Source organism: Nothobranchius furzeri, chromosome 1 (genome assembly GCF_043380555.1).
Source record: "Nothobranchius furzeri strain GRZ-AD chromosome 1, NfurGRZ-RIMD1, whole genome shotgun sequence".
Taxonomy (NCBI): domain Eukaryota; kingdom Metazoa; phylum Chordata; class Actinopteri; order Cyprinodontiformes; family Nothobranchiidae; genus Nothobranchius; species Nothobranchius furzeri.
In genome coordinates, this window is record NC_091741.1 from 82814510 (window position 1) to 82840371 (window position 25862).

The window sequence follows — 25862 nt, forward strand, 5'->3', positions numbered from 1 at the left end:
AATAAAGTGTGTGTAATGATTTCTTGTTCAGGACATACTTTGTTTTGTAGAGTATAGCAATGGTTTTGACATTTTTGTTTTCACATGATTTATGTAAGACTTCCAACTCAACTTGTCATCAATTATCACTCCAATAAATTTATTTTCTAACACCCTTTCTATTTCAATTCCATTAACCCTAATTTTAGATATATTTTTCATTTGTCTAGTGCCAAAAACAATCCATTTTGTTTTCTTTATATTTAATGATAACTTATTTATATCAAATCAGTTTTTTAATACATTTAACTCTTTTTCCACTGTATTCAGAAGCTGTTGTAGATTTGTACCTGAGCAATACAAAGTGGTTGTAGTCAGAAGCTGTTGTAGATTTGTACCTGAGCAATACAAAGTGGTTGTAGTCAGAAGCTGTTGTAGATTTGTACCTGAGCAATACAAAGTAGTTTGGAAACACTACATATATCATTTATATATCGTATGAATAATTTAGGGCCCAACACAGAGCCCTGAGGAACACCACAAGTAACTTTCAACTGCTTAGATTTTACATGACGAATTTCAACATATTCCATCACCTGGGACGTAATTTTGGGGGGGGACGGGTGGGACATGCCCCCCCCCCCCACTTTTTCAAAAGGCAGATTTGGTCCCCTGCACTTTTTTCCGTCCAAAAACAATGTTACGCTCCATTAAATGGATTTGGTTGAGCACTAGGACCGAAACGGAAACCGGTTTACTATTAGACCCGCCCAAAAGCTAATCTATTGGCTCTGCTGATACTTGCTAACGTATTATTGGCTGTTGCTGCTGTCACTCAAGTTGGAAACAGTCAGAACGTGCTCACGTTGTTTTGCTAGTTTGGAGCCGCTAGGGAACACCGGTACTGAGTCACATCGTCAACTAGACGCTGTGTAATATCAGCTCAGCTCAGCTTCCATTACATAACATTTGAACAACTGTTCATTTGTGAGTCTTTGGTAGTTAGGCACAGCCAGGAGGCAGCATGTCAAGAAAACGAAAAGTGGATATAAGAGACTTCTTTCAAAGTCAAAACGTAAGTTGGACATGTGACACCCCTGCATTAAGCTCAGACTCACCTCCTCCTTCACAAACATACTCAAAACTAACTTTTACAAACTCATCTCCTCCACATAACTGACTCCTCAGACACAATTTATTCGTATTATTATAATTATTTTTATTATTATTACTATTATCATCATAATTATTATTACTAGTAGTAGTAGAAGTGTAACTTCAAAACTTTTATCATTTAACTTTATTGTAAACTTATCTATTGCAATGTATATTTTCACATTAAAAAGCTCTGAAAAATGAACAGTATCATCGTCAACAGATTTTTTTAAGCTTAATGTCAAAGATGTACACTTTTCATTAGATTTATCTTATTTTTTCCATTTATTTTTTGTGTGTTGAAATGCAACAACTGTTTAAACACTTTTAAGGGAAAAAACATATTTAATATGTTTTTATACACTCAAATGTTAGGGTGATGATCATGTGTAAAACATTAGTTCAGCATGTCCTCTAACACAGCAAATGAACAAACGGCCAGATCTCAGGAGGGACCGTTTATGTATAAATCATTTTTATACTTTTGACTAGGCCTGGGAAAGTAACACATTTTGCTGGACGATATTTTGTCCAACAAATTGTTGATGATAAACGATATTGTCAACATTATCTAGACCAAAATAACCACTAATATAATGTTAATATATCATAATAATGCAAGTACACCCTTTAAAATGCAACAAATAAACCTTCATTTAACATTGAAATGTCCAGAACCAGAACTTCTAAATGAATAAAAATAACAAACAAAAATTGAATAAAAAAGGAATCTCACTCCCTGTTAGAAAATGTTGCACCAAAAACAATAAAAAAGACCCAAAACAATAAATACAATGGCCTATCCATTGTCAACAGCCAAAACTGCACTTCAATAATGATAATAAATAAAAATAATAATAGAGTTGTACATTTTTTAACTTTGATATATATATATATATATATATATATATATATATATATATATATATGAGGATGGAAAAATTATTGAGATGGGCACGTGACGTGTCAAGGGGTTTTTACATAACACCCCCCACCCCAAATCCGCACAAGCCTGCTGTGTCCCCCCCACTTCTGAAATCAAAATTTCGTCCCTGTCCATCACTGCCATCGAAGTCGACTTTTCGCTCTAAAGCCATATGGGCTATCACTTAGGAGATTATGCTTCTCAATATATTTATCAAGTCTATTAACAAATAACTTTTTCTAAAATTTTTGAGAACTGTGGGAGTAGTGATATTGGCCTGTAATTGGTAAACTCACATTTCTCTCCCTTTTTATAGATTGGCATAACTTTAGCTATTTTCATTTGTGAGGGAAACACACCAGTTCGAAAGGATAGATTACAGATTTATGCAAAAGATTTCACTATATATTCTATAATACTTTTCACTAATATCATATCAATACCAAAACAGTCAGTGGACTTTTTATTTTTAAATGTTTTCACAATGTTAGTTATTTCTCCATCCCCATCTAGATTAATCCATCACAGTGAATATTAGTTAACTTGTCATGTTTTAATTGTTTGGGAAATAAATCAAAACCTGATAAAACAAACCTGACTCTTTCATGAATCAAAATGAAGTGTTTACAATCCCTGAATAAACAAAGAATCCTAGAATCTTCTGATTAAAAACAGTGAAGACCAAGCAGGTTGATATTCTACATTTATACAGAATATCACAGCTTATTGGTCATAAGTAGAGGTAATATTGGCAGAAGCTAGCCAGACTTTATTAGAATTGTCCACTTCGGGTTGGTTCTGATTCATTAACTCTTCAAAAAACTATTATTTTCTGTGTCTGGGCGGAAAACGAGGGCAATCTCGTTATTTGCCACCTGGGGACACTGTCCCTACCTATTTCACAAACAGTGAGAGTCCCATCCCCGCCACCGGGGGCGCTACTCTCCCTTGCCACTCAAAATCTGCCTATGAGAAGCTACAGCAGAACTGCAAGAGATAAACTGTTTGTTGATATTTAAAGGTAAACACATTTATGCGTGTGAGTTGTCACGTCTTTTGAGTGATTCTTTCACGTTTATTTGTGTGATTTTGTCACCTTTGTTTATGCTTGTTGTGGACTTGGATCAGAGAAGGTCCGACATTAGCACCAGAGCTAAATAGCTTTAACCGAGGTCTGATCAACCGTGGTTAGTGCGACGCGATACCGGACATTTTCTGAAGCTTATACCTGATTATTCCAGGCAGAGACCTGAAGCTGAAGTCGTAATCCGTTTCAGAAGAGCGCAATATTCCCTTTAGCTCATCTCAAGCACCGGCTGCTACATTAACTCCGGGTGGAAGAGCGACGTCACGACGTATCATACCGTGTAAATTACCGACATCCCAACAAATTAAATTACGAAAACCTGTGGAAGGAATACCGTGGTCGAAGACTTTAATTCCCCTAGAAAATTAATGCCTAAACGCCTGATCAAGCGATCAAGGCCTGATGCTGATGTGGCTATAGTTAGCATTAGCTGTTGAGCCCTGAGATAAAACACTGAAGCTCCTTCAGGTTTTATCGACAATCCGCCGCAGCGAGTCTGCATCTCCAATCGACAGTGTTGCCAACTGTTTTTGACTGAAAGTAGCTGAAGTTCCCCCCAAAAGTCACTAGATGTTGCCAAATGACGTCACATGCTAATTTGCATACGACGCAATGACGTCATGTGGTTTGCGTGGTGACGTCACCACGTTTGCGTCATGACGTCACCTGTCTTGTAGAGTAAATCAAATAAAACCCACATGATTTTATTTTAAAAAAATATTTAATTTCATGTTTAATATTTGATTAAAATAAAAAACCCATAGAATACAAAACAGCAGCCTTTAAAACATCAAGGAAAGATGGCACAAAAAAATGGAAGGAATATTTATATTTTGTCTGAAGAGAATGGAACTCTTAAACACAAAAAATATTAAATTGATAGAAATGTATGTATGACTGAATTAAAATGAATTTTCTGTTGTAGTTTTCAAGTGCATTGAGATGTATTCTTATGTTGTGATTCGGTGCTATACATTGACCTAAAATATTGTTTTTGTTTGTTTTTGTTGTTTTTAGTACTTTTGTGTAAAAAGAAGCAGGTCGTATTTAGTATTCAGAAATGTTACATGCAAACTGCCAATGACCTGCCAATGACTTACAGTATTATTCTGTTTTTTATAAAAGTTTTAAATGTGCTACTTTATTGAACTCAACATAGAGTTCCAATGTTCCTTGAATGCACCACAAGTGGTGCGAGAAACCATGTGTGAGTGCGACGCTGCCTGCCAGTGCCAGCCAAGCTCAGCTGCCAAAATGCGGCAGGATGGCGGAAGGAGCGGTCGCCTTTTATGTAGCTCCGGTGGCTATCTCAAATAATGGACTTGTGAAAACCCACAAAAGGTTTGATTGGCCAACGGGGGTAGCGTGATCATTGTGCAAGCACATGCGCAGATCATTTTCTTTCTGATCCTCTGGAAGGAAGGGCGGTCCTGTCGCTTCAGATGCCTCGCTAATCTGCAGGGAAAGTCTGTTACAAAGTTGTAGTAAAAGTAGCTGAGGGGGGTCAGAAATGTCGCCAGAATTGTCGCTAGGTGTTTTTTTTTTTTTAAAGTCGTTAAGGGGGTCTGAAAAGTCGTTAGAAATGGTGACAAATTCGCTAAGTTGGCAACACTGCCAATCGAATCCCTTCAGGGTACACATTTTGGTTTATAAACTGCTGTGTTTAAATCAATATACTTTAAAAGAACGATTTAATCTGCTAGTTCTTTTATATTGAAGAGATTGTGACCAGTGTCTTCTTCTCTGACCAAATTCCTTCATCGACCGGTACCGCCACCTATTAGCAGGTATTAATCCGGCATCTTCAGCAAAAGCTTTGGAAATCCAGTTCTATCCAATTCATCACAAAGTGAGGTAACCTCTAGCCCTGAGGTTGGTGACTCACCTACCAAAGGGGGAGTTGACTGTCACCCTGTACCACTACTGGCTGACCCTGATCTCTCTGACTGCACCTGCGCGTCGACCGAGGGCCCTCCAGAGTGCTCACCTGCGCTGAACCCTCGCAAGGCTGTGCCTGCGCCAGTCTACAGTCTAAAACGTTCTTGGTTTCAGTTCTCAGGACTGACAAGTATCTTTTGCTAGTTGCGTGTGTCTGTCTGATGTCCAACGCAGCTAAGCTTCCTCCACAGCCACCTGTAATACGACCGTACAAACCTGGGCCCTCTTCAGGTATCACGCTGCAAGAGCGCCCAGATCTATTGATGACTAACTACCACCAGTTCACACTACAGATTTGTGTTAAACTTGACCTCACAATGGCATGTACTAAAGAAATGATGATGACCCTGCCACTTCACCTGCTGTATCAGTCAGTTCAGTCCAGTGCCGCTCCGACTTACACTGGCGAGCAGTATTTGCAGGACCTGAAGAACCATCTGCCTGCAGCGTTTTCTTTTGCCCAGACAAATCTGGAGAAATCAGCTGTGGGCAGGAAGGCTCGTTATGATCTGCAGGCCTCACATTCTGAACTCATCGTAGGTGATGAGGCCTGGTTCTACGTCTTTGCTCCTAATTCCGGTCACAAAAAAGTCACCTCTGGTAAACTGGTTAAGAAACTTTTGCAGAAGTGGTCAGGTCCATACCTGATAACTGAAAAACTCTCTCCAGTCGTGTATCAGATCAGTTCTTGAGAAAGCTTCAGACCGGCCATCTGAAGCAAATCTCTCTAACCCATCAACGCTTTTGACAAGCCGTCAAAATCTTTTTGCACCTGCAAAGCTGATACAGCAAAGGGTTCCTGCAGAAAAGCTGATGTTGTTTTGACTCCTCAAGAGTCCCAGACGCGCGGTTCCATCCATCTGCTGTGACCCGAGACATCTCTGGACTGGAGTCGGTACTTCGGTATTCTACAGCCCTCGGTGCCAGAGGTCATCCGATCTCTCTGACCTTCGGATCCACGAAGAGGGTCTCCGAGAACTGGTGCAGTAGACACACAGATAGCGCTCACATGACCTGGGGACACTTTCCAGCCTGAGGCTTCCATGTGGGCTAACAGGTGTATTAGCTGTAATAGAGAACATTTGCACTGGAGTGTGAAACTGCTTGCCGTGCTCCAAACCTATGGTGAAGGTCAAGACGGGAAGGAAGAAAGTCAGTGTTCAGTGAGAGTAAAGGGTCGGTGTGTGAACAGTTGAGCTAACCTGAGACAAGCTACCTCTGATATGAGAAGAAGTGGCTGAATGATGCATGTATTGGGATGCTTGCTACTTTTGTGACGTGAGCATCATGGTCCCCAGCCAACCAGGATTGGTGAGGGAACCTTCTTGACTTCAAAGGTAAAATATGAAAAGGCAGGCAAGGTGGGTTAAGTGTCTTGCCTAAGGACACCACAGCACCATTCTCTGGTCGGAGCCGAGGTTAGACCTGCAACCTTTAGATTACTGGACAACACGCTCCACCACCTAAGCTACTGCTGTCCCCACCAAAATGACGTTCCCTCTTTGTTTGTGATCAAAGACAAAAATAATGAAAACAATAAAATTACAGATTTCCTAAAAATGGTCTTTGTTTGGTGGGGACAGCAGTAGCTTAGGTGGTGGAGCGTGTTGTCCAGTAATCTAAAGGCTGCAAAGACCATTTTTAGGAAATCGGTAATTTTATTGTTTTCATTATTTTTGTCTTTCATCACAAAGAGAGAAAGTCATTGGTTGAATCCACAGGGGGCCTGAGCATATTGCTGACTATATGGTTCTCTTCATGACAATACACCCATTTTCCATTATTGACTGCCAGCAGCATAATGAGTGTCATAAAGCAAAAATTACCTCAAACTTCAGCGAATGAGTCAAGGCTCTCCACACATGTATGTGTCTAGTAATGGCTCTTAGTGAAGTGAGAGAATGGCAGATTTGCTGCGTAAATGTTTGGTTTGAACATTTGATCCTACATTAGGACTGCTGTACTTCAACGAGTTTAAAGTACTTACTCCTAAAACCTTTTAAACCTTGAACTGTACTTGCCCCCGTTAGTGCTCAGCTAAATGTAGGGATGCACTATTCACACAGCACCACTGTGACTGTAGTGCCTTTCAAGCATCAGCTGCATCTGCCATCAGCAAACTGCTACATCTACAAGTAAAACACACCACTCAGCTTTCACCTTATATCAGAACGTCCTGTTTCCATTAGATAACCTTCTTGACTTTTTTTTCCCTGCAGTACATGTCACTTTATTAGCTGGAGCATATTTTTCTCTTCTTGTTCCCTTCACTGACTATAACAATTTAAGGGTTTTTGAACAAGTCTCTGAAATTGATTTCTAGTGTCCATTTTGCACCCTAATCTGTTCTGCTTTCAAATTGCCAGAGATGCTTTGAATTTGTTCATGATGACCCAGTTCCTTGACCGATCAGAGGATACTAAAATAGAGTACCTCTGTGCCAATATCATAAAAAAAACAGAGGGTTTTTCTTGTTCCTCTCCAACAGACGGAGGCAACTGTTAAACTCCTTATCTTCCCCTCTGAAACCTGTTGGATGTTTCTGTCACAGCCGATTCAACCTACCCAAGCTTGGCTCATTGGTAATTATTTGCAGGGGGGAAAGCAACATAAAATATCAAATATATGAAAACTATATTAAAGTTACAATAATGCACAAGCAACAAGCAAAAAAAGAGAATACAGTGAGATCACATAATATAATATGAGAAGGGTGGCCTTCAAGCAGGTCACAGAACACCTCTCACAAAAATGTCTGCTTTAAAACACAATCAGTCATTCACCCATTCACACACTGGTGGGGATGAGCTACGAAGTAGCCACAGCTGCCCTGGGGAACACTGACAGAGGCGAGGCCTGCCGAACACTGACGCCAGCAGGCCCTCCGACCACCACCAGCAGGCAATCAAGATGGATGAAATCTCATCATCTCCAACTCAACCTCTCAAAAACTGAATTACTTGGCATCCCAGCAAAACCATCCATATGGCACAATATCTCAATCCAAAATGATTCCCTATCTCTGGCTCCTTCAAAGGCAATTTGAAATTTGGGTGTTGTGAATGATGAACAGCTGGCCTTTAAAGATCCCTTTACCTCTGTCGCTGGTTCATGCCGCTTCACGCTGTAAAACATACGAAATATCAGAACGTACCTAACACAATATGCCACTCAGCTCCTGCTGCAATCTACTGTCGTCTCCCACCTCGATTACTGCAATGCCCTTCTAACTGGTCTTCCAGCCTGTACTGTGAGACCTCTTCAAATGGTCCAGAATGCAGCGGCGCATCTGGTCTTCAATCAGCCTAAAAGAGCACACGTCTCCCCTCTGTTCATTGAGCTCCACTGGATACCGCTAGCTGCATGCATCAAATTCAAATTGCTAACACTAGCATACAAAGTCCTGGATGGTACAGCTCTCATCTACCTGAATCCTCTTGCAAAGGCTTACATCACGGCCCGGCCACTCCGGTCATCGAAGGACTGTCTGCTAGCTGTGGATACATCACGCTCAGGACAATCCAGGCTCTTTTCAGGTGTCGTTCCACCATTGTGGAATGACCTACCAAGCACTACCAGAACAGGGGCATCCTTGTCGATTTTCAAGAAACTCCTGAAGACCCTGCTCTTCAGAGAGCATCTTCTAAACTAGCACCCTCCCTGCACCCGCCCCCCCTCTCTACTGCACACTCTATGTTCGCTTCCCTTTATGATTGATGATGCGGCCTCACTGCCACCCAGGATTGACTGATTAGTGTTTGTTGTTAGCCTCAAGGACAACCTGCTGTCTTCATTATCACTTGTAAGTCACTTTGGACAAAGCGTCAGCTAAATACATAATCATAAACATAAAATATGATAAACTACAATACTAAAATGGATATCAGCACATCCAGCTGCTAAATGATGACATTATAGCAGCTTTGATCAAATCTTGAAACAATTGTGTCAAATGTCTCACATGAACTTACCGGGATTTCAATGACTGTATTGCGAATGACTTGCAACGACAGCTTCGACAATAACTACAAAAATAAGTTAAAGTAATTTTGGAGCAGGCTAAAGCTTTATTTACTGTGGCAGCCATCTTCAATTGGATTGACTCCAATAATGAGTCAGTTTGACCTGCCTTCCTACGATATTGTGTTTAGTTCTGCCGTAGAACACAACTTTTAAAGTCTAAACCAACTTACGTGCATGAACAATGTTGCTGTGTTCATTTCTTGCGGTTTTGATGGTTTTATACAATTCTTTTTTTAGGATTTGACCAAACTGATGAGGTTTGAGTGCTTTTGCTTTAGGGATGTGAAATTCTCCAGATGCAGCTGATATTTATCCTAATGTGTGGGATAGAAGGAGCATAAAAATAGACCTGCTGTCAGTTTTCATACACTTGAGTGGTTCCTGTTTCTCTGGCTTGAAATAAAAAACCTGCAAGTTTACTGGCAGGAAAAACACAAAACACACACACAAGGTTCTAGTTGAATCCATCAACATATGAAATAAAACCTGACTTTAATAAGAAATATTCTAGAAATTGAGATTGTTGTTGAAAGATCTAGAAAAAGAAGAGTATGGTGAGCCATCTTATATATGTAAATATATGGTCTGACCACGAGCCATTGAAACCACCCAGTCGTGGAGCGGAATCCACAGTTGTCTTTCAAACTGCCTTGCATTCAATTGGACAGCGCTAAAAACAACTGGAGCAATGAACAACGTGATGTATGAGTGTCAGTCAATAGACCATACTTTGTCACAGAAGAAACTATATTCTTTAAAAAAATTACTTAAGTACCTCTATGAGCTTAATCCCTCAAACAAATGTTGATGCTAAAGTCGTTTTAAAGTGAGTGCCATTCCTGAACTGATACCATATTTATTGTTTTTCTCCAGTGCTGCTATAGTGCTAAGCCTGTCCAACAAACGTAGAGTGCTGACATTGGCTAAACACAAAGCTGATCAGGACAATGGTAGACTTGCCGTGGCCACAATGGAGCATGGCTAGACCGACGCACAGAGAAAAATCTGCTGCAGGCTACAAGTGTAACTTGATGGAAGTGGTTACATTTATTAAAAGATAAATAAGATGTGAGATTCCATATAAATATGAGTTATTGATCTGATTGATCTTTGAATATTTGATTTAATATTAACTTAGGTTCTTTGGATTATTAAGGGAAACACACACTTCATATTAATTCAGACAGTCAAGGATATAGTTTATAAAGATGGATTTAATTCTATATTTCTAAACTAATGATTATACATGAAAAATTATGATGAATGATGGTTGTACAAGATAACTGAGACAATGAATGAAATGATGCAATGTAAGCTAGATGTTTGTAGCAAAACCTTGTTAAGTATCTGGGAAATCTTGTGATGTCTAGGTTGTAAAATCAGTCTGACTGTATGGTTTAACAAACTATCAATTATTCATAAAAAAGGCCATCCGACGCCATTGTGCAGATCTACGATGGGTGTGTTTAACAGCAGCTCTCGGCGATCTGGAGGAAAGGCAGCCAGTGTGGTGATATCACCTGACTGAGTGGCTCCTGGAATCTCAGAGTCGCAGCACCCTTTGAATTCAGATATCACCGGCCATATGATTCTACCAGGGTCTGCTAGTTAGATCTTCCATGTCTGATGAGTTGTTGCGTCTGATGCCACTTGCAAGCGTTGCAAAGAGGCTTTGAACTTGAGTCAAAAGAGAATGGTTTCAAGTGCTTTGCTCACCTGGTCGCGGGCCCGGATGTAGGCATGGGCAAGGAGGGGCAATGCCCCCCTAAAAATAGTGACTGCCCCCCCGAATTCGATGACATGTAGAAATCCCAAATTTGAAAAGATTTGATGAAAAAGGGTCAGAGTGCCCTCCTCTCTCTCTCTCTCCCTCATTCAAAGTAGCTGCTGATTGGTAGATGCATAGGGAGGGTGTGACCAGCCATTCTACATGGTTCTTCTCTGTTGTGTCATACGTCACACGCCCCCAGAGTCAGCAGCAGAACACAGAGACACACCGTTGTTATCTGCGCTCAGCCACTGGTTGAAGTTTTCTTCTGCTGTCGGTCACTGGAATAATTTATTTACTCTTTCTCAAGGTTTTAGTTTGCCTCGTTCTCTTTCATTTGATTTTGAAGTGAACCGAGTCGACATGCACAGGTTTCTGGTTTCTAAAACTAGCTACAGTGCTAAGGCACTAGCGGCAGAAGCCGGCTCATCGGGTGCTGCTTCTCAACTCGCCACAACCCCCCCCCCCCCCCCCCCCCCCCCCCCCGTGTCCAGAGCAGTACTGGAACAACCTGTTGCACAAGCACTGCAGCCCCTCCTGCTGTCCTCGTCACTACCAACCCAGCTGTCGCTGTGGGTGACACAGACCTGAACAGTAGCACACCATCCCAACCCACCGCTCTTGTTTTCCCCAAGCGCCATTTTGGGAAGAACATGCACTCATTTTGCCCTGCCTGGTATGGTGAGAGACCATGGCTGAAATATTCAGTGAAACTGGATGTGTGCTTTTGTTTCCCAGGTCGTAAGTTTTAAAAAACAAGTTGGCCAGGCTGGTGGCCACAACATGGAGAATCAGTCAGTCATGGTTAGATTTGTCTGTAATGGCATTCCAGAAGAACACCTGATCGGTCTGCTTGACCTCAGTCAGTTAAATGCTGAATTCATTACCAACCAAATTCTTGAGCATCTCTCTGACTCAGGCTATAGTGCAGCTGAAATGATCGGTCAGTGCTATGATGGAGCTTCTGTCATGAGTGGGGTCAGGGGTGGGGTTCAGGCCTTACTGCAGAAGAAGGTAGGGAAGCATATTCCCTACATCCACTGCTACAACCTCCAGCTGCACTTGGCAGTGGTCCATGCAATGCAAGCATAGCCATATGCAAAAACCATTTTTGATCTTTCAGGATCTCTACACTCATTGTTCCACCGTCATTATGTTTCACAGAACTATGACGTTCCCTCCCTGAAACGACTGTTGTAGATAAGGTGGACAAGCCACCATGATGTGACCAAGTGCCTTGTGGAGAATCAGGATGCTATTATGAGTGTCCTGTCAGAGGTTACAGAGGACAGAGCTGCTGCTGTTGACATCTGTACAGAGGCATCAGGGCTGTTGATGATGTTAAGGAGGCACAATTTCTTTGAAATAGGAAAATTCCTCCTAAAGGTTCTGGGTTCCCTGAAGTCTGCAAATTCTATGCTGCAGTCTCATTCTGTTGACCTGTGCTGTGCTTCAGAAGTAGTCAGTGCATCTCTGCAGGCTTTGAAGCAGATGAGAGAAGAGGAAAGTGGAATATTAACCAGCACACCTGCAGCAGCTGCTAAAAGACAAAGACAAACAAGCTCACTGCTAACAGGTAGTGTTGTAATGTCCGCTGTGAGCCACGCAGAAGACTCCACAACTCCTAGCCAGGCTCTGAAGAGAGCTCTTCTCAACATTTTGGACATAGTCCTTGTAGAGATGGAGACAAGATTCTCCAAAAGCAATCTTGATCTCATGAAAGCAGATAACTGCCTTCAACCTCAGTCTCCCTCTCTTCTGGATCCTGACATGTGAAGTCCTTTGCAGAAAATGACAGGAAGTGACAGTGACAAACTTTCCAATGAGATTCTTGTTGCAAAAATAATGTTGGAGAAAGAATTCAGAAAGACTGATGATGATAACAGCGAAGAGTTTGTAGACCTCTCCACCGTTTGCACATACGTATCTACATGGGTATAAGAATGCCTTTCCTCAGCACCATCGCATGTACGTGACCTCCCTTGTGATTGGAATATCAGCAGCATCATGCGAGAGCTCTCTCCTCTTTGTCTCGTGTTCTTACCCCGTTCCGCCGTACTACGCTACACGAGAGAAAAAGAAATGTAGTCATTCTGGCTCACGAGAAGGCCATAACAACAGGCCTAGATATGGATGGATTTGTTAGGACTTTAGCACAGAAAAGCAGACGGCTGATGCTGTAATGACTGATAAAAGCCATAAAGGAATGAAAACAACAATTCTAAAAAGAATAAATAAATATATAAGTAAAATAAACAATTAAATAAAAAATATATATATAAGTTAAATAGAAAATAAAACAAAACATATATAAGTAAAAATAATAATAAGAAAATGGAAGGATAGACAGGGTAAATGCAGAGGGAAGTGTAAGAAATGGATCAGAGGAAAAGATAGATATATGGATAGAAGAACCGTAATGATGATAGCATAGCTTTCTATGCATTTTAGGGATTTGGGGGTATGTGACACCCAAAAAATTATGTCCCAGACCTGCCCCCTGATAATCTACCTTCCTCCCTTTGTAAAGCTGGCTAAATCCGGCCTTGCCCAGTCGGCCAAACCGGGAAGCTGCTGAGAATTGACCAGCCCAAGAAGTGAACTTTATGAGCCAGAAAAGATTACCTTTATTCAAAGAGGATAGATAAGAAGTCCTGCGTCTTTTGCAGCCTTGACTCGTGACGTACGCAGGATTAGTTTAGAATATTGGCTCAAGTTCAGATTGACCTGTATGAAGAAGTTTGGCTTGAAAGTTAACTTCTGGTCATTTTGATGAAATATTTGGCCGTTTGGTATGCTACAACAGTAAGGATGTGTTACAAAACAACTTGTGTTCTGTCTGCACTATGATTGACTCACCTGAATACAACATCTGATGAATCATTCTTTGAAACATTTTAGCATCTGAATTCTCCCATTGATAGACATCTCTTGAGTTTTTGATTGGTCTCTCATATCCTGTTCAACCCAGTTTTAAGAGACATGCAAAGTGTTGAAAATGTTTTAAATAAAAACTTTCTACTTCATTATGAGTTGAAAATGATGCACATGAACATACTGAATGCCAAAAGAGTTAGAAAGCATTCCTTTCCTTTGTCTCAGCTTTGTCTTAATCAAAATAATAAATGGTACATTCCAGCAGCAGCCTCATTGCTGTTTATGTTGGCCTCTGACATGAGCAAACATCCATTTCCAAACATGATTAGCTGATATTTGTGCATAATTCAGCCATTTGTCTTCCTTATGGCAGCTGAAATTGCGTGTATAGCAAATAAATTGTACAACGCAGCGAAGATGGCAGGAACATCTCCACGGCACATTGACAGCACTCTTTATTGGTCTCAAACAATTTCAATTACACAGCAGATTGTCTTTTTAATTTTCTGGTGGGGGAGCACTGATGAGCAGAAACTCCGAAACCATTTTTTTTTTCTTTTGAAAGTGCAATCATCCTCTGTATGTGTCTGTTCACCTCATAGTGGGTGGATTTACCCCCCATTGCTTGAGGGGGTATTTCAACATCCAGCTGACAATGATTAATGTGCCAAATCCAATACATTTCAAATAAAGCAGGATTTACCAGACTAAATCCCATTTGGTGGGAAACATACCAGATATGACATTCTATGGCAAACTTTGTTTTGTCTGTTCAGTCTCCATGGTTGTTGGAGACTTTGCAAACTCCTTCTTCTCTTTTATTTCATTTTTTATTCTCCAGCTCTTTTCCCACGCAGCTGTACCACTGTCCTCCTTTTCACGAAATAAATTATTTCATAATCTCTGTCTTCATTTCCTACCTGCTGCTCACTACATGCTTTCAAAGTCCTTTAAGAGCTGGGGCAGCAGACACAATTTACATTCAGCAGTTAACTAACAGTGCAGAAGCAGGTTGTGTGTGTGTGTGTGTGTGTGTGTGTGTGTGTGTGTGTGTGTGTGTGTGTGCGTGCGTGCGTGCGTGCGTGCGTGTGTGTGTGTGTGTTCCTATTGTGCCGTATTTGTGATAGGGAGCGGCGAACAGCAGGACTCTGTTTGATTTACTTTGGTATGTGTGTGTGTGTGTGTGTCACCTCAGGGTTCTATTGAAGAGCGGCTGAAGCAGCTCCAGGATGCACACAGAGACTTTGGCCCTGGATCGCAGCACTTCCTTTCCAGTAAGAGTCCTTCCTGCTATTTGAAGGTGGTGCCTTGTGTTACACCAGTCTGTGCTGGAGAGCCATGGCGTGTGTGTGTGTGTGGGTGGGTGGGTGGGGGTGGGGGGGGGGGGCAAACATTAATGCTCCACCGCACACATGGCCCCAATCTGAGAGTTATGAATTTTTCCTCCTCTTCTACCTGCTGTTCAGAGGCTGCAAATGTGATTTGATTAAAACTGACGATGAAGTGTAAAAACTGTGTGTGTGTGTGTGTGTGTGTGTGTGTGTGTGTGTGTGTGTGTGTGTGTGTGTGTGTGTGTGTGTGTGTGTGTGTGTGTCAGAACTTTTTGTGTGAATGTATCAGAAGTGGGAAGGTCTGCTCATGTTCTCAGCGTCCTCACCGACCCCATCCAGATTTCAGGGTGCAATGCTGATCAGAGTTGCCACGGCGGACTTTTATTCAGGGCAACGTAGCATCTAACTCAGCCTGACGCTTCTCGCTAAATCTGGGTGTTGTTTTAATCCACCAGCATATTTATAATTCAGCTGCTTTATATAACATACAGTCGTGCCTGAAAAGTCTCAGCCACTAAAACAAATGAAAATTCATTCATTGTGAAGGCAATCAAATGGGAGTAGCTCAGAATGAATTTTAAAACAACTTGAAACATTTTAGATTCTACTAAACACAAGCAGAAACCTCTGATGAACAATGCGTCTGAGTTCAGGATGATGAGAACAGAGCGCTACATCTGTGGAATATGGTGGAAGCAGTATGATAACTAAATTCTAGAAATATACAAGTAAATTTGAAAAAAAAAACAATACATCTATCATTAAACTGAGAACATACGTCAACTAAGGGAATAGAACCTGAAAAAGTACAGGTTTTAAGACATTTACCACGATCAAAAATAATTAAAAATACTATGGAAGGATCTGAACAGAGAATAATGTGTGAGTAGATTCACCAGGTTGCCATAGCTGAATGACGGAAGGAAAAAAGGATTCACTCCTCTCCCAAGAGTGTGTGCAAACTGACCTATCTTTCTAAGTTAAATTGATTGTGTGTTGTATGGTATGGTGTTTCGGTTGCAAATTAAAATAAAATTTAAATGCATTTATGTTAGAGTGAAATAAATACAGAGGCAGGGATTTTAAATTAAGAATTTAAAAAGCATTGATTTCTGGTAGTCGAAAGCCTTAACTACACTTCAGATAGGTTTCACAATGTTATCTGTAAAATTATTTGTCAGCAGTCAACTTGAGCTAAAAAAATCCTGATCAGCAAACTCCCAAGGAGTAAACCATGTTGGCTGTAACAAAACAGCTTTGAAGATTCCTTGTTAGAAAATGTCATGTGGTGGATTCATGTCTGAGATCCAGCCTCCCCCATATCTTTGGTGAGTTGAATGTTGTGGATGCTGATTGTGACCAAGAAGTTCTGCAGAAGCTTAAATCACAAAAGTCTCAGTAGCATGGATCAATACAGCAGATAACACTCTATGATGTTTAGGAATGGGCAGCAGTAGCTAAGGAGGTAGAGCGAGTTGTCCAGAAATCAAAGGGTTGTAGGATCAATCCCGGTTCCCAGTTGAATGCTACTGTTGTGTCCTTGGGCAAGACACTTAACACAAATTGTCTGCTGGTGGTGTTCAGAGGGACCGGTGGCACCAGTGCATGGCAGCCTCGCTACTGTTAGTGCACCCCAGGACAGCTGTGGCTACAATGTAGCTCATCACCACTGGTGTGTTAATGAGTGTGTGCATGGTTGAATGACTGATTGTGTTGTAAAGCACCTTGAGGGGTTCTTGGACTCTAGAAGGCACTATGTGTATCAAATACAACCCCATTTACCATTTACAGGCCATTCTGGATCATTTGGAAATGTCTGTTTAAAGAAAAACACATTTTCTTGAAATTCACAAACAGTTTTATGTGTTTTAAACTAGGGATGCACAGATGGATCGGCATTTGATCCCAATCGGCCGATAGCGCCCCTATCGGTTTTGATCGGAGTTTTCAAAATAGATCAAAGCAGACCGATCAGGTAGGGTTGTCACGGTAACCAATGTAGCGGTAAACCCCGGTAAAAAAAAGTTGACAATTATAATAACCGTCTTGTTTTAAAAAAAATATATTATCTCGGTAGGTTACCGTGGCTGCGGTGTAGGAGCGGTGACCCTTACCAGCCACCGTATCATCTGCTGAAGTTGCCGGCGGCACATGCGCACTGTGTTTACAACCAAAACTTTCTTGACGCTAAAGCTGAAATAATGGCCAAAGGAGGAGACAGCAGCACTCAGGACATTTATTATCCCTCAAAGAAGACAAAGTCGGAAGTATGGGCATTTTGTGGATATTTGAAGAATGCCGAGGGACAGTTGATAGAAGACGGCTATCCTGTTTGCAGCACGTGCAGAAAAAGAGTCTGTGAAAGGCAGCAACGCTTCAAATCTCATGACACATCTGCGTGACCATCACCCACAACTCTACAGTCAACGCAAGGCAAGCTAACGTTAGCATTTTAGCTTAAATGTGTGATCCGAGGATTTGGGTTGAGGGAGAATGCAACGAGTCGCTGTATAAAGCAGCCGCAGCGCCTGCTACCTGCATATAAACCGTGATGCGGACACCCCCATGTTGAAATGACGCTATGCATTACAGGGCTCCCAGGGGCAGATGAGAGTTGGTCTCTCTCTGAGAATAATTATGAATTTAACAACGATTACTGCCTGATGACATTTTCCCAAATCTGCAAAGCTCACTGGAAGGACACAAACCGAGGACAATATTTTCCTGATATAGGGTTTATTACTCAAGTAAGTGTAAAAAAAAGTATCTGATTAGAAGGTTACTTGAGTACTGAGTATCATCTGATCTAATATTTTTTAAATGATGACATCAAACAGACATAAAATAAGAAGTTATGGGCAAATATTGGTATTTTAAAGACTAAAGGGAAAAAATGTAAACAAATAAACAACATAATTACAAAATAACACATTTTAGGCAAAATTTAGACACAAACTGAGGACAATATTTCCTGACATACAGGGTTTATTTAATTGTGTGAAAATGTAGCACGTTTAAAAAAATACCGCGATAATACCGAAAACCGTGGTAATTTTGGTCACAATAACCGTGAGGTTAAATTTTCACACCGTGACAACCCAATGCAGACCATTTTAGATTAGGTTACATTTCCTTCATTCCCAGATTATGTAGTTTGTAGCACTCGTTATGATTTTGTAGAAAATGTCTGGCCAATCCACGTGATCGGTATCGGTGATCGGTATCGGTGATCAGCATTCTTTGATATCGTATCGGTGATCTGCAGCAAAAACCCTGATCGGTGCATCCCTATTTTAAACACAGATCTACATGTTTGCCAGGCCTGTCATAAGCACATGTTCCCTTCATCACTCTCCTAATAATTAGGCTAATTAAGGTTTGTCCTTCCAAAGGGCTGACTGATTATTGGAAAAAACGTGTATCATAACAAACTCTGTTATGGTCTAGAGGAAATGTTGAAGGGGGTAAAATAGTAGATTTTCTATAGAGTGAAAGCAGGATCATCACCTAATTCTGCGAATCTGAACCCTACTGAGCTGTTTAGGGAGCTGCTTGACAGTAAGAGGAAGATTTGTATTAGATAATTTTGACAACTAATATTATTGACGTCTGCCAGATGAAAGTTGCTACAAATTATTTAGAATTTTTCATTTAAAGATCTAAATTTCTAACAGTGATGGTGTCTGCATGTATTGTTCATTTTCTTATTCAGACTGATTATATGTTGGTTTTGATCTCCAAGCAATCACAGATTTTTGAGACATGTATAAATGACAAAAATAGGAAAAAAAAAGAATTCCTTTGAAATGCTCTGATTTTCAGTTTTGAATTTGTATGCTATTGTTATTGTCCGTGTGGTCTGATCCTTCCTCAGGTCTATGTTTACACAACCAGTCCTTATAAATAACAGTGAAGTATGTTATTGTTGGCCATGCTTTCTGTACTTCCATCAATTTAGTATTTTTAGGAATCAAAATAAAGTTTGCTTTTTGAGTTTTGTTATACAAACTGAGACGATACGACTTCCTGGTCAGTTAAAATGCTACAGCCACCCTGCTCACCGACTCCCTCTCTGTAATCTATTAGGCTATGCTAAACAAACCAACTCTGTGTGGAGCCCCCCACACAATAGACTTGTTTCTTTAGCTTGACTGCGCCGGAGAGGGGAGCAGTTCTGTTAAGAAGGTTTGAATGGACACTGTGTCTGGACTCGCTGTCAGGCACACTGAGCATAATGGCAATTCAAGCATGACATTGATTTTTCCTTTCTTTTTGTGTTTGCACAGGTTCAGTGCAGATACCATGGGAGCGTGCCATCTCGCCAAACAAAGTACCCTACTACATTAAGTAAGTGCAGCTGCAGGGTCACGTCTACACTGTTGGGCTAAATGCACTTGAAGAAAGCAAGTTAAATGATTGGATAAAAGTTAAGATAAGATGTTATTTTTAGCGACAAATTGGCCTATCCACAACAAGGTGCCTCTTTTATCGAGCTTACTTACACACAAAACGGGGTCAGAAAACTGCGTAAGCAACTTTCCATGCAAACTTTGGGATTTATGAAAGAATACTTAGTGGAAAAATGTGCGCAACTTTAAGTTGACTAAGGACCTGACTTACGCACATTTTGGACACGGAGAGCACCTGCAGTGCTGCTGCTGAGAAGGACACAATTATGAAATCCTGCAGCATTATCACTTGTACTGCTTTGTTTTCACACAGAACAAGACCCCCCCCCCCCACACACACACACACACACACACAGCCTGAAGCTCAGAATGCGGAATGCAGAATATCAGCAGGGGGACAGATTGAGACAGAATGCCATGCGTCTGTGACAGTGTGTGTCCTGTCACCGTGACCCGATTGAGCATGCGCCCTGGCTACTTGTACAAGGGAGATCTCCGTTTGAGTGACTGGTTAGCATGCATGACTTTCACCTGGGAGTCTGGGCATTGAATCCCGATTGGACCATTTTCTTATACCCGCCACAGATCTCTCTGAAGAATTCACAACATTGACGGCTTCAGCAACACTGTGCCACTCTGTGGATTTTCTCTTATTTGTTTTTTTAAAAGCACTTCCTTTCTCCACCTCACCCACAAGTACCTCAACTTCTGCTTCTGTGAAATAACGCTTCCTTGATCTGTGGTCGTGATCGAAATGCTGCAACAGCCGGCTTATGTATATGCATGAGATCCACAAGGCACTTTGCATTGACTATTTATGGCAGTAAGTGGGTGTGGTGAGGGCGGAATGTGACTAAAAAGCGGCTGAGAACCTTTCTAGATAGTTTCTGATTTATGAAGCAGAGATTGTGTGAAGCTGTGCGTACTCCATGTTTGATAGATCACAAACCTACATGGCGTAAGTACATTTTTTGGCTGAGCTTAAGTACGGTTTTAGTAAGGATTCTACGTAATGTTTGATAAATGAGACCCCAGGTGATTAATTTTATAAAAATGTTTGATATGGTTGACTGATTTTTTCTGTTTCCGTGGTAATCTTACACAAACCAGCCAGCAGGCTATGGCATGTCTGCTTGCACAAGATTTAAGCATGTTACCCCTGGTTGTTGTTGCAGATCAGTTTTGTTGAATGAGGTTGTAAAAAGCTGAGGAAGTATTTTGGGTGGTTTCAGGGGTGGTTCTATGGGGGTCCAGGATCGGCCAGTACCAACCCGAAAGTAACCTTGCCCTCCTCTCAGGGCAGAGCTTAAGCATTAACGCATTCACTGCCAGCCATTTCCTGATCAGAAAAGACCTTCGCTGCCAGCGTTTTTCAGCATTTTCACTGTTTTTTTAAGAGTCACAGAACATTGTGCTCTATGATGTCGTCAACGCCAAAACTACCAAAACAAAGAAGAGACTCACCTCTTACATCAGGAAGAAGCTGTGTGTTTCGAGCGATATCTGTTCTTTCATAATCCGTTGTTGAATTGTGATCGGCAGAAGCTTTTCTGGTTTGCACCTCACTTTTTTACAGCAGCGGCCCAAAATGATCTCCTAACACATGGATTTTCTGCTTCCTGATCACGTGACATGTGACGTACGTGGGTGAAGATCGGCTTTAAAGCTGGGATGTTTGTTCTCACGGTGGGGGGACTCGTTCCGACGCCCTCACAGTAAAAAAATTGCAAATGACGACTTTAGGTTTATTTTCACAGAATAGTTCAAATGATCTGTCAGAAATGACAGATGTGCCTTATTCAACCACAGCTATAAGGCAATCCTTCACTGGGATGACGGTTGGGTGCATCTCCACCAGCGGGGTTTCATGTTTTGGATGTGTACCAGAAGTGTGGTGACAGGTTGCTAATGTTACACTTTGTGTATTTTTACACGTGATTGCATTTATCTGAAGTAGAAAAGAGAAAAACTGAATCTAATGTATCTAAAGTAACTGAATTGCAATGATTATGTTGTACTAAACACTCATTTTGAAATAGCTAAAGACAATTTTCATAGTGTTTGCCTCACAAACAGAGAAGCTGACCTTTCCTGTGTCCAAGACCAACCAGGACTCAAAATCCCATCTCCTGCCTACATACACATATTAAAAGTGATCAATTACAAATGCTATACAGACATACAAAATTGCAACCCTGATACAGTTTTTATAATACTGTTGGGTGTGTTATTGGAATTTTATAAATGTAATTTTTACAAGTATAATGTTGGTAGCCTCACAACTTCAGCACCAACAAAATTTTGGGGACCCCCTGTCTTTTGATTGCAGTGGCCCTTGGGGGGTCACTGGAACCTCTGGTCTAGAACCTCCCCTGTGTGGTTTTGTAATGAAGGAAAGGTAACAAGAAGGAATGTGTAAATGCTGCCACAAGATGCAAAGAATTCTAGATTCTTTGTAGTTTTTGCTTGAAAACTAAATAAATAAATAAACTGTGAAACTTCTGAGTGAAAAGTAGAAATTCTATAAACCTGTCAGACCATCAGTCAGCCTGAACATTAGATCCATCGGTGAACAGTCAACCATTAAACCACACTCAATTTAACCTAAATCAATTTGGATTGAAAATCAAAGTAGATTCAAATGACTTCTTTTCCACAGCCTCTACTGAAGCGGACAGGCTGGACGTGTTTCTGGCCTTTTTCTTTGCTTAGTTCCAGTTATTCAAATTACAACCTACCAAAAGGGTCAATTTTTCACCATTTACAGTAACTTTTACTCTACAGGCATAAGTCCACTTTCTATTTGGCCTTCAAATCCAGAAGGTTCTGCTCAATGTGTGTTCACATATAAGGAGACAACACATCCAGGCAGACATTCTCTCCCAAGGTCCTGCACTCTCTGCGTAAGAGCCATACTTCAGCATTCTTCACCCTGAAGAAAGTGAAGCTTCCCTGATTTTACATTTATAAGTTAAACAATCATATGTGATGAATGAACAAGACGTTGAAATAAAATGTTTGAATTATCTGTGCTTAAAGCAATGATGGCTTTAAAATGAATATTGTTCTTACAACGATCCATTTCAGATCTTATGATCAGTATGTGTTGATTTAACAAGTTAATCATTGTTTACGCTCATACACATTACAATAAGATACTCATTCACCTCACATAAGTGTTTTAAGGCATTTTCATTCACAAAGTGTTAAACACCTTTTGGTATCTGAAGAATGCGTTGGCTTTCTGAGGAATGTTTTGGTCAAGTCTTCAAGACATGGCACATTCTGATTTGCCAGAATACGTCAGAAATTATAAATAATGAGTTTATTAAAATGGGATTTACTTCCCGATTAATTCAGTTTCCAGCTGACTCTCGATTCGGTTAAATTGGGAAAGAAGCCTCTCTTTTGAAACAAACTCCTTTAATCTTAAGTCAAAAGCCTTTCTGCGACGCTGCAAGTGATTACAGACACAACAGCTCTTTTCAGAGCTACTTCAACTCTCAGACATCCACCTTGGACACCTAACCTGCAGACCCCGGGTTGCATCTCATGGCCGGGGAAGCTGAACTCAGAGGAAGCTACTAATCTCTGAGTATTGTGGTTTCGACGTCCGGTGACCTCACCTCTCTGACCGAAACCCTCCGGACCGCCGGGAGCAACTCATTCCACGGGTATTGTAGCCTGCATACTGGAGTCTGATGAGGTTTTTAAACAAACAACACTCTAGTTATGAACAACAACAAATTATTTTACTCCCAGATTTCACAATTTCTCTCAGATACAAAGAACGGTTGCTAAACATCTAGCTTCCATTACAACATTTCACCTATCACATTAAATCACTCCAGATCCATTACACCACATATCATTATTCATATATTGTCATGTATAATCCTTAGTTTAGGAAAAAAGAATTAAATTCATTTTATAAACTATATACTGACTCTGTCTGAATTAATACAAAGTGTGTTTATGGTCCCCGAAGAAGCAAAGAACCCTAGAATCTTCTGATTAAACATTCAAACATCCATCAGATTGATTTTTTATATTTATATGGAATCATCACACCTTATTGGTCATAATTAACAAATGTTTTCCACTATGAAATGATGTTAAGTTTAAAAAGCTGCAGAACACCAAAGCACAAAAGCATCAACACTTTCTATTTCTAATGCATTTTCATGACACAGTTAGGTTTATTTTCACAGACTGGTTCAACTGACCAGTCAGAAATGACAGATGTGCCTTATTCAACCACAGTTATGAAGCCTTTCTTCACAGGGATGACTGTTGGGGGAAAATGGACAGATTTTGGAGGGGGTTTTCATTTTCATTTAAGAGTCTCAAGATCTCCCTGTCTTGTTGCTGAAATTTTGACCATGATCAACTATGACTTATTTTCTCAATATAGTCACAAAAATGTTTTGGGCCTATGGATCCCATCTCAAAGCCTTTAAAGCAATGTAAGAGCATTTTGTGAGGGGTTGACAACTAAACAGTAATTGATTTCAGTCTGAAATCTGACTTTCTCAGTGAAACTAAATTGTAAATAAATTTAGGATAAATTGCAAACAAAAAAAAATACATAATTAATACACTTTGGGACTGCATGGGGAAATAACAAAATATTGTGTGATTTTTGCAATTTCTTTGCAGTTTTGATACTCAAAGTGACAAATGTACCAGTTCAACACAAATCTATCTTTTTTCATCTTTGTCTCCAAGTAGAAAATGACTTAAAGCTGCAATGGAGAATTAGGAAAACGAATTCACTTAAAACATTTTAATGCCTAACATAGTTTAGCTATAAACATGTTGTTCAGATTAAAAAAAGTGAATTTATTTTTTCTCTCGCACAAAAGCAACCATTGGACCATCCAGTTGTCGTCTCGCTGAACCACCACACTTTTCTGGGTCCTCCACTCATTATGCACTGTATATAGCAACAGAACACCACTGGTATGAGAGGATCTCAGCTCAATAATATCAGAGAAGGAGAAACGGCCGGCTGCTACCACTTAAACTTTAGGACAAACTACCAAGAGTCCCAAAAAGAAAAACACCATTTGAAGTCATGGACAATAAAAGACATTTCGACATAGACATTGGTGACTGGTGTTTAGCATTATCCCGTTTCCTCTGGAATTATGGGTTTCTGGTTCTGGTAGAAGCATCTCAGGGTAGATACCCAAGGAGAGGCGTGAATGTACCGTGACCTCAGAATATAGCTTGTTTGCAGATTTGTTATAATTGCTTTCATTTAATTTATACATACTCTACCTATACTTGTTTAGATGTACATTCATCTATTTCTTCAAGCAGTCAATAAGGCAAGATCTCAGATGCAAAGTTCACATTTTGTGTTTCTACAAACCAGTGGCTTGTATAAACACTGAACACTGAACAAAAATATAAATACAACACTTCTGTTTTTGCTCCCATCTTTGAGCTGAACTCAAATATCTCAAACAAGTTTTAATTACACAAAATAACCATTACTCTCAAATAATGTTCTCAAATATGTCTAAATCTGTGTTAGTGAGCACATCTCCTTCACTGAGATAATTGGGAGGTGTGTGCGTGTGTGCGTGTGTGTGTGTGTGTGTGTGTGTGTGTGTGTAGGGGGGGGGGGGGGGTAGTAAATACCTCTGGCCACCATTTGCCTCATGTCATGGTTCAACACCTCTGTTGCATGGAGTTGATCAGGTTGGTGATACTGACCTGAGGAATGTTGGGCCATTTTAATTCAATAGCTGTATATACAGTATGTACTATATATATATATATATATATATATATATATATATATATATATATATATATGTATATATATATATATATATATATATATATATATATAATTTATATTTCTACATTTAATTATATATATATAATTTATATTTGTATATTTTATTATATATATATAATTTATATTTATATATTTTATTATATATATTTATATATTTAATTGCTGGATATATACAGGAAGTAGAGCACGCTGTTGTATACACCAATCCAGAGCATCGCAAACATGCTCAATGGGTGATGTAATGTGTGCAGTGAACATGCTGGCCATGCAAGAACTGGGATGTTTTCAGCTCCCAGGAATTGTCTACAGATTCTTGGAATATTTTTTTGCTTGGTGAACATTGAGCCTAACACAGTCTCCCTATTCTGGACATGGGGTCAGCTGTAATTGCAACAGAGGTTTTATAATAAAGTGAAATCTTTTGAAGCGAAAGACAATGTCCTAAACAATTCATCTTTTTTTAATTTTCAAATCATTTCATTGTTCAAACATGTGGCTATGAGTGGATAAAAAAATTTGATTTAAATAGAAATCAGAGCTCCCATGGTCCATGATAGA

The 25862-nt window shown here is 40.2% G+C and overlaps 1 protein-coding gene across 5 annotated transcripts in view; it reads left to right on the forward strand.

Moving 5' to 3' along the window:
* drp2 (dystrophin related protein 2) overlaps window positions 1-25862 on the forward strand; it is a 525275-nt gene that overhangs the window by 431893 nt on the left and 67520 nt on the right. For all 5 annotated transcript variants that reach the window (XM_015949550.3, XM_070550594.1, XM_070550593.1 and 2 more), the window contains 2 exons: window positions 14948-15026; window positions 19370-19430. In XM_015949550.3, the coding sequence (XP_015805036.1) occupies window positions 14948-15026; window positions 19370-19430 (140 nt within the window). The remainder of the gene's footprint in view (window positions 1-14947; window positions 15027-19369; window positions 19431-25862) is intronic.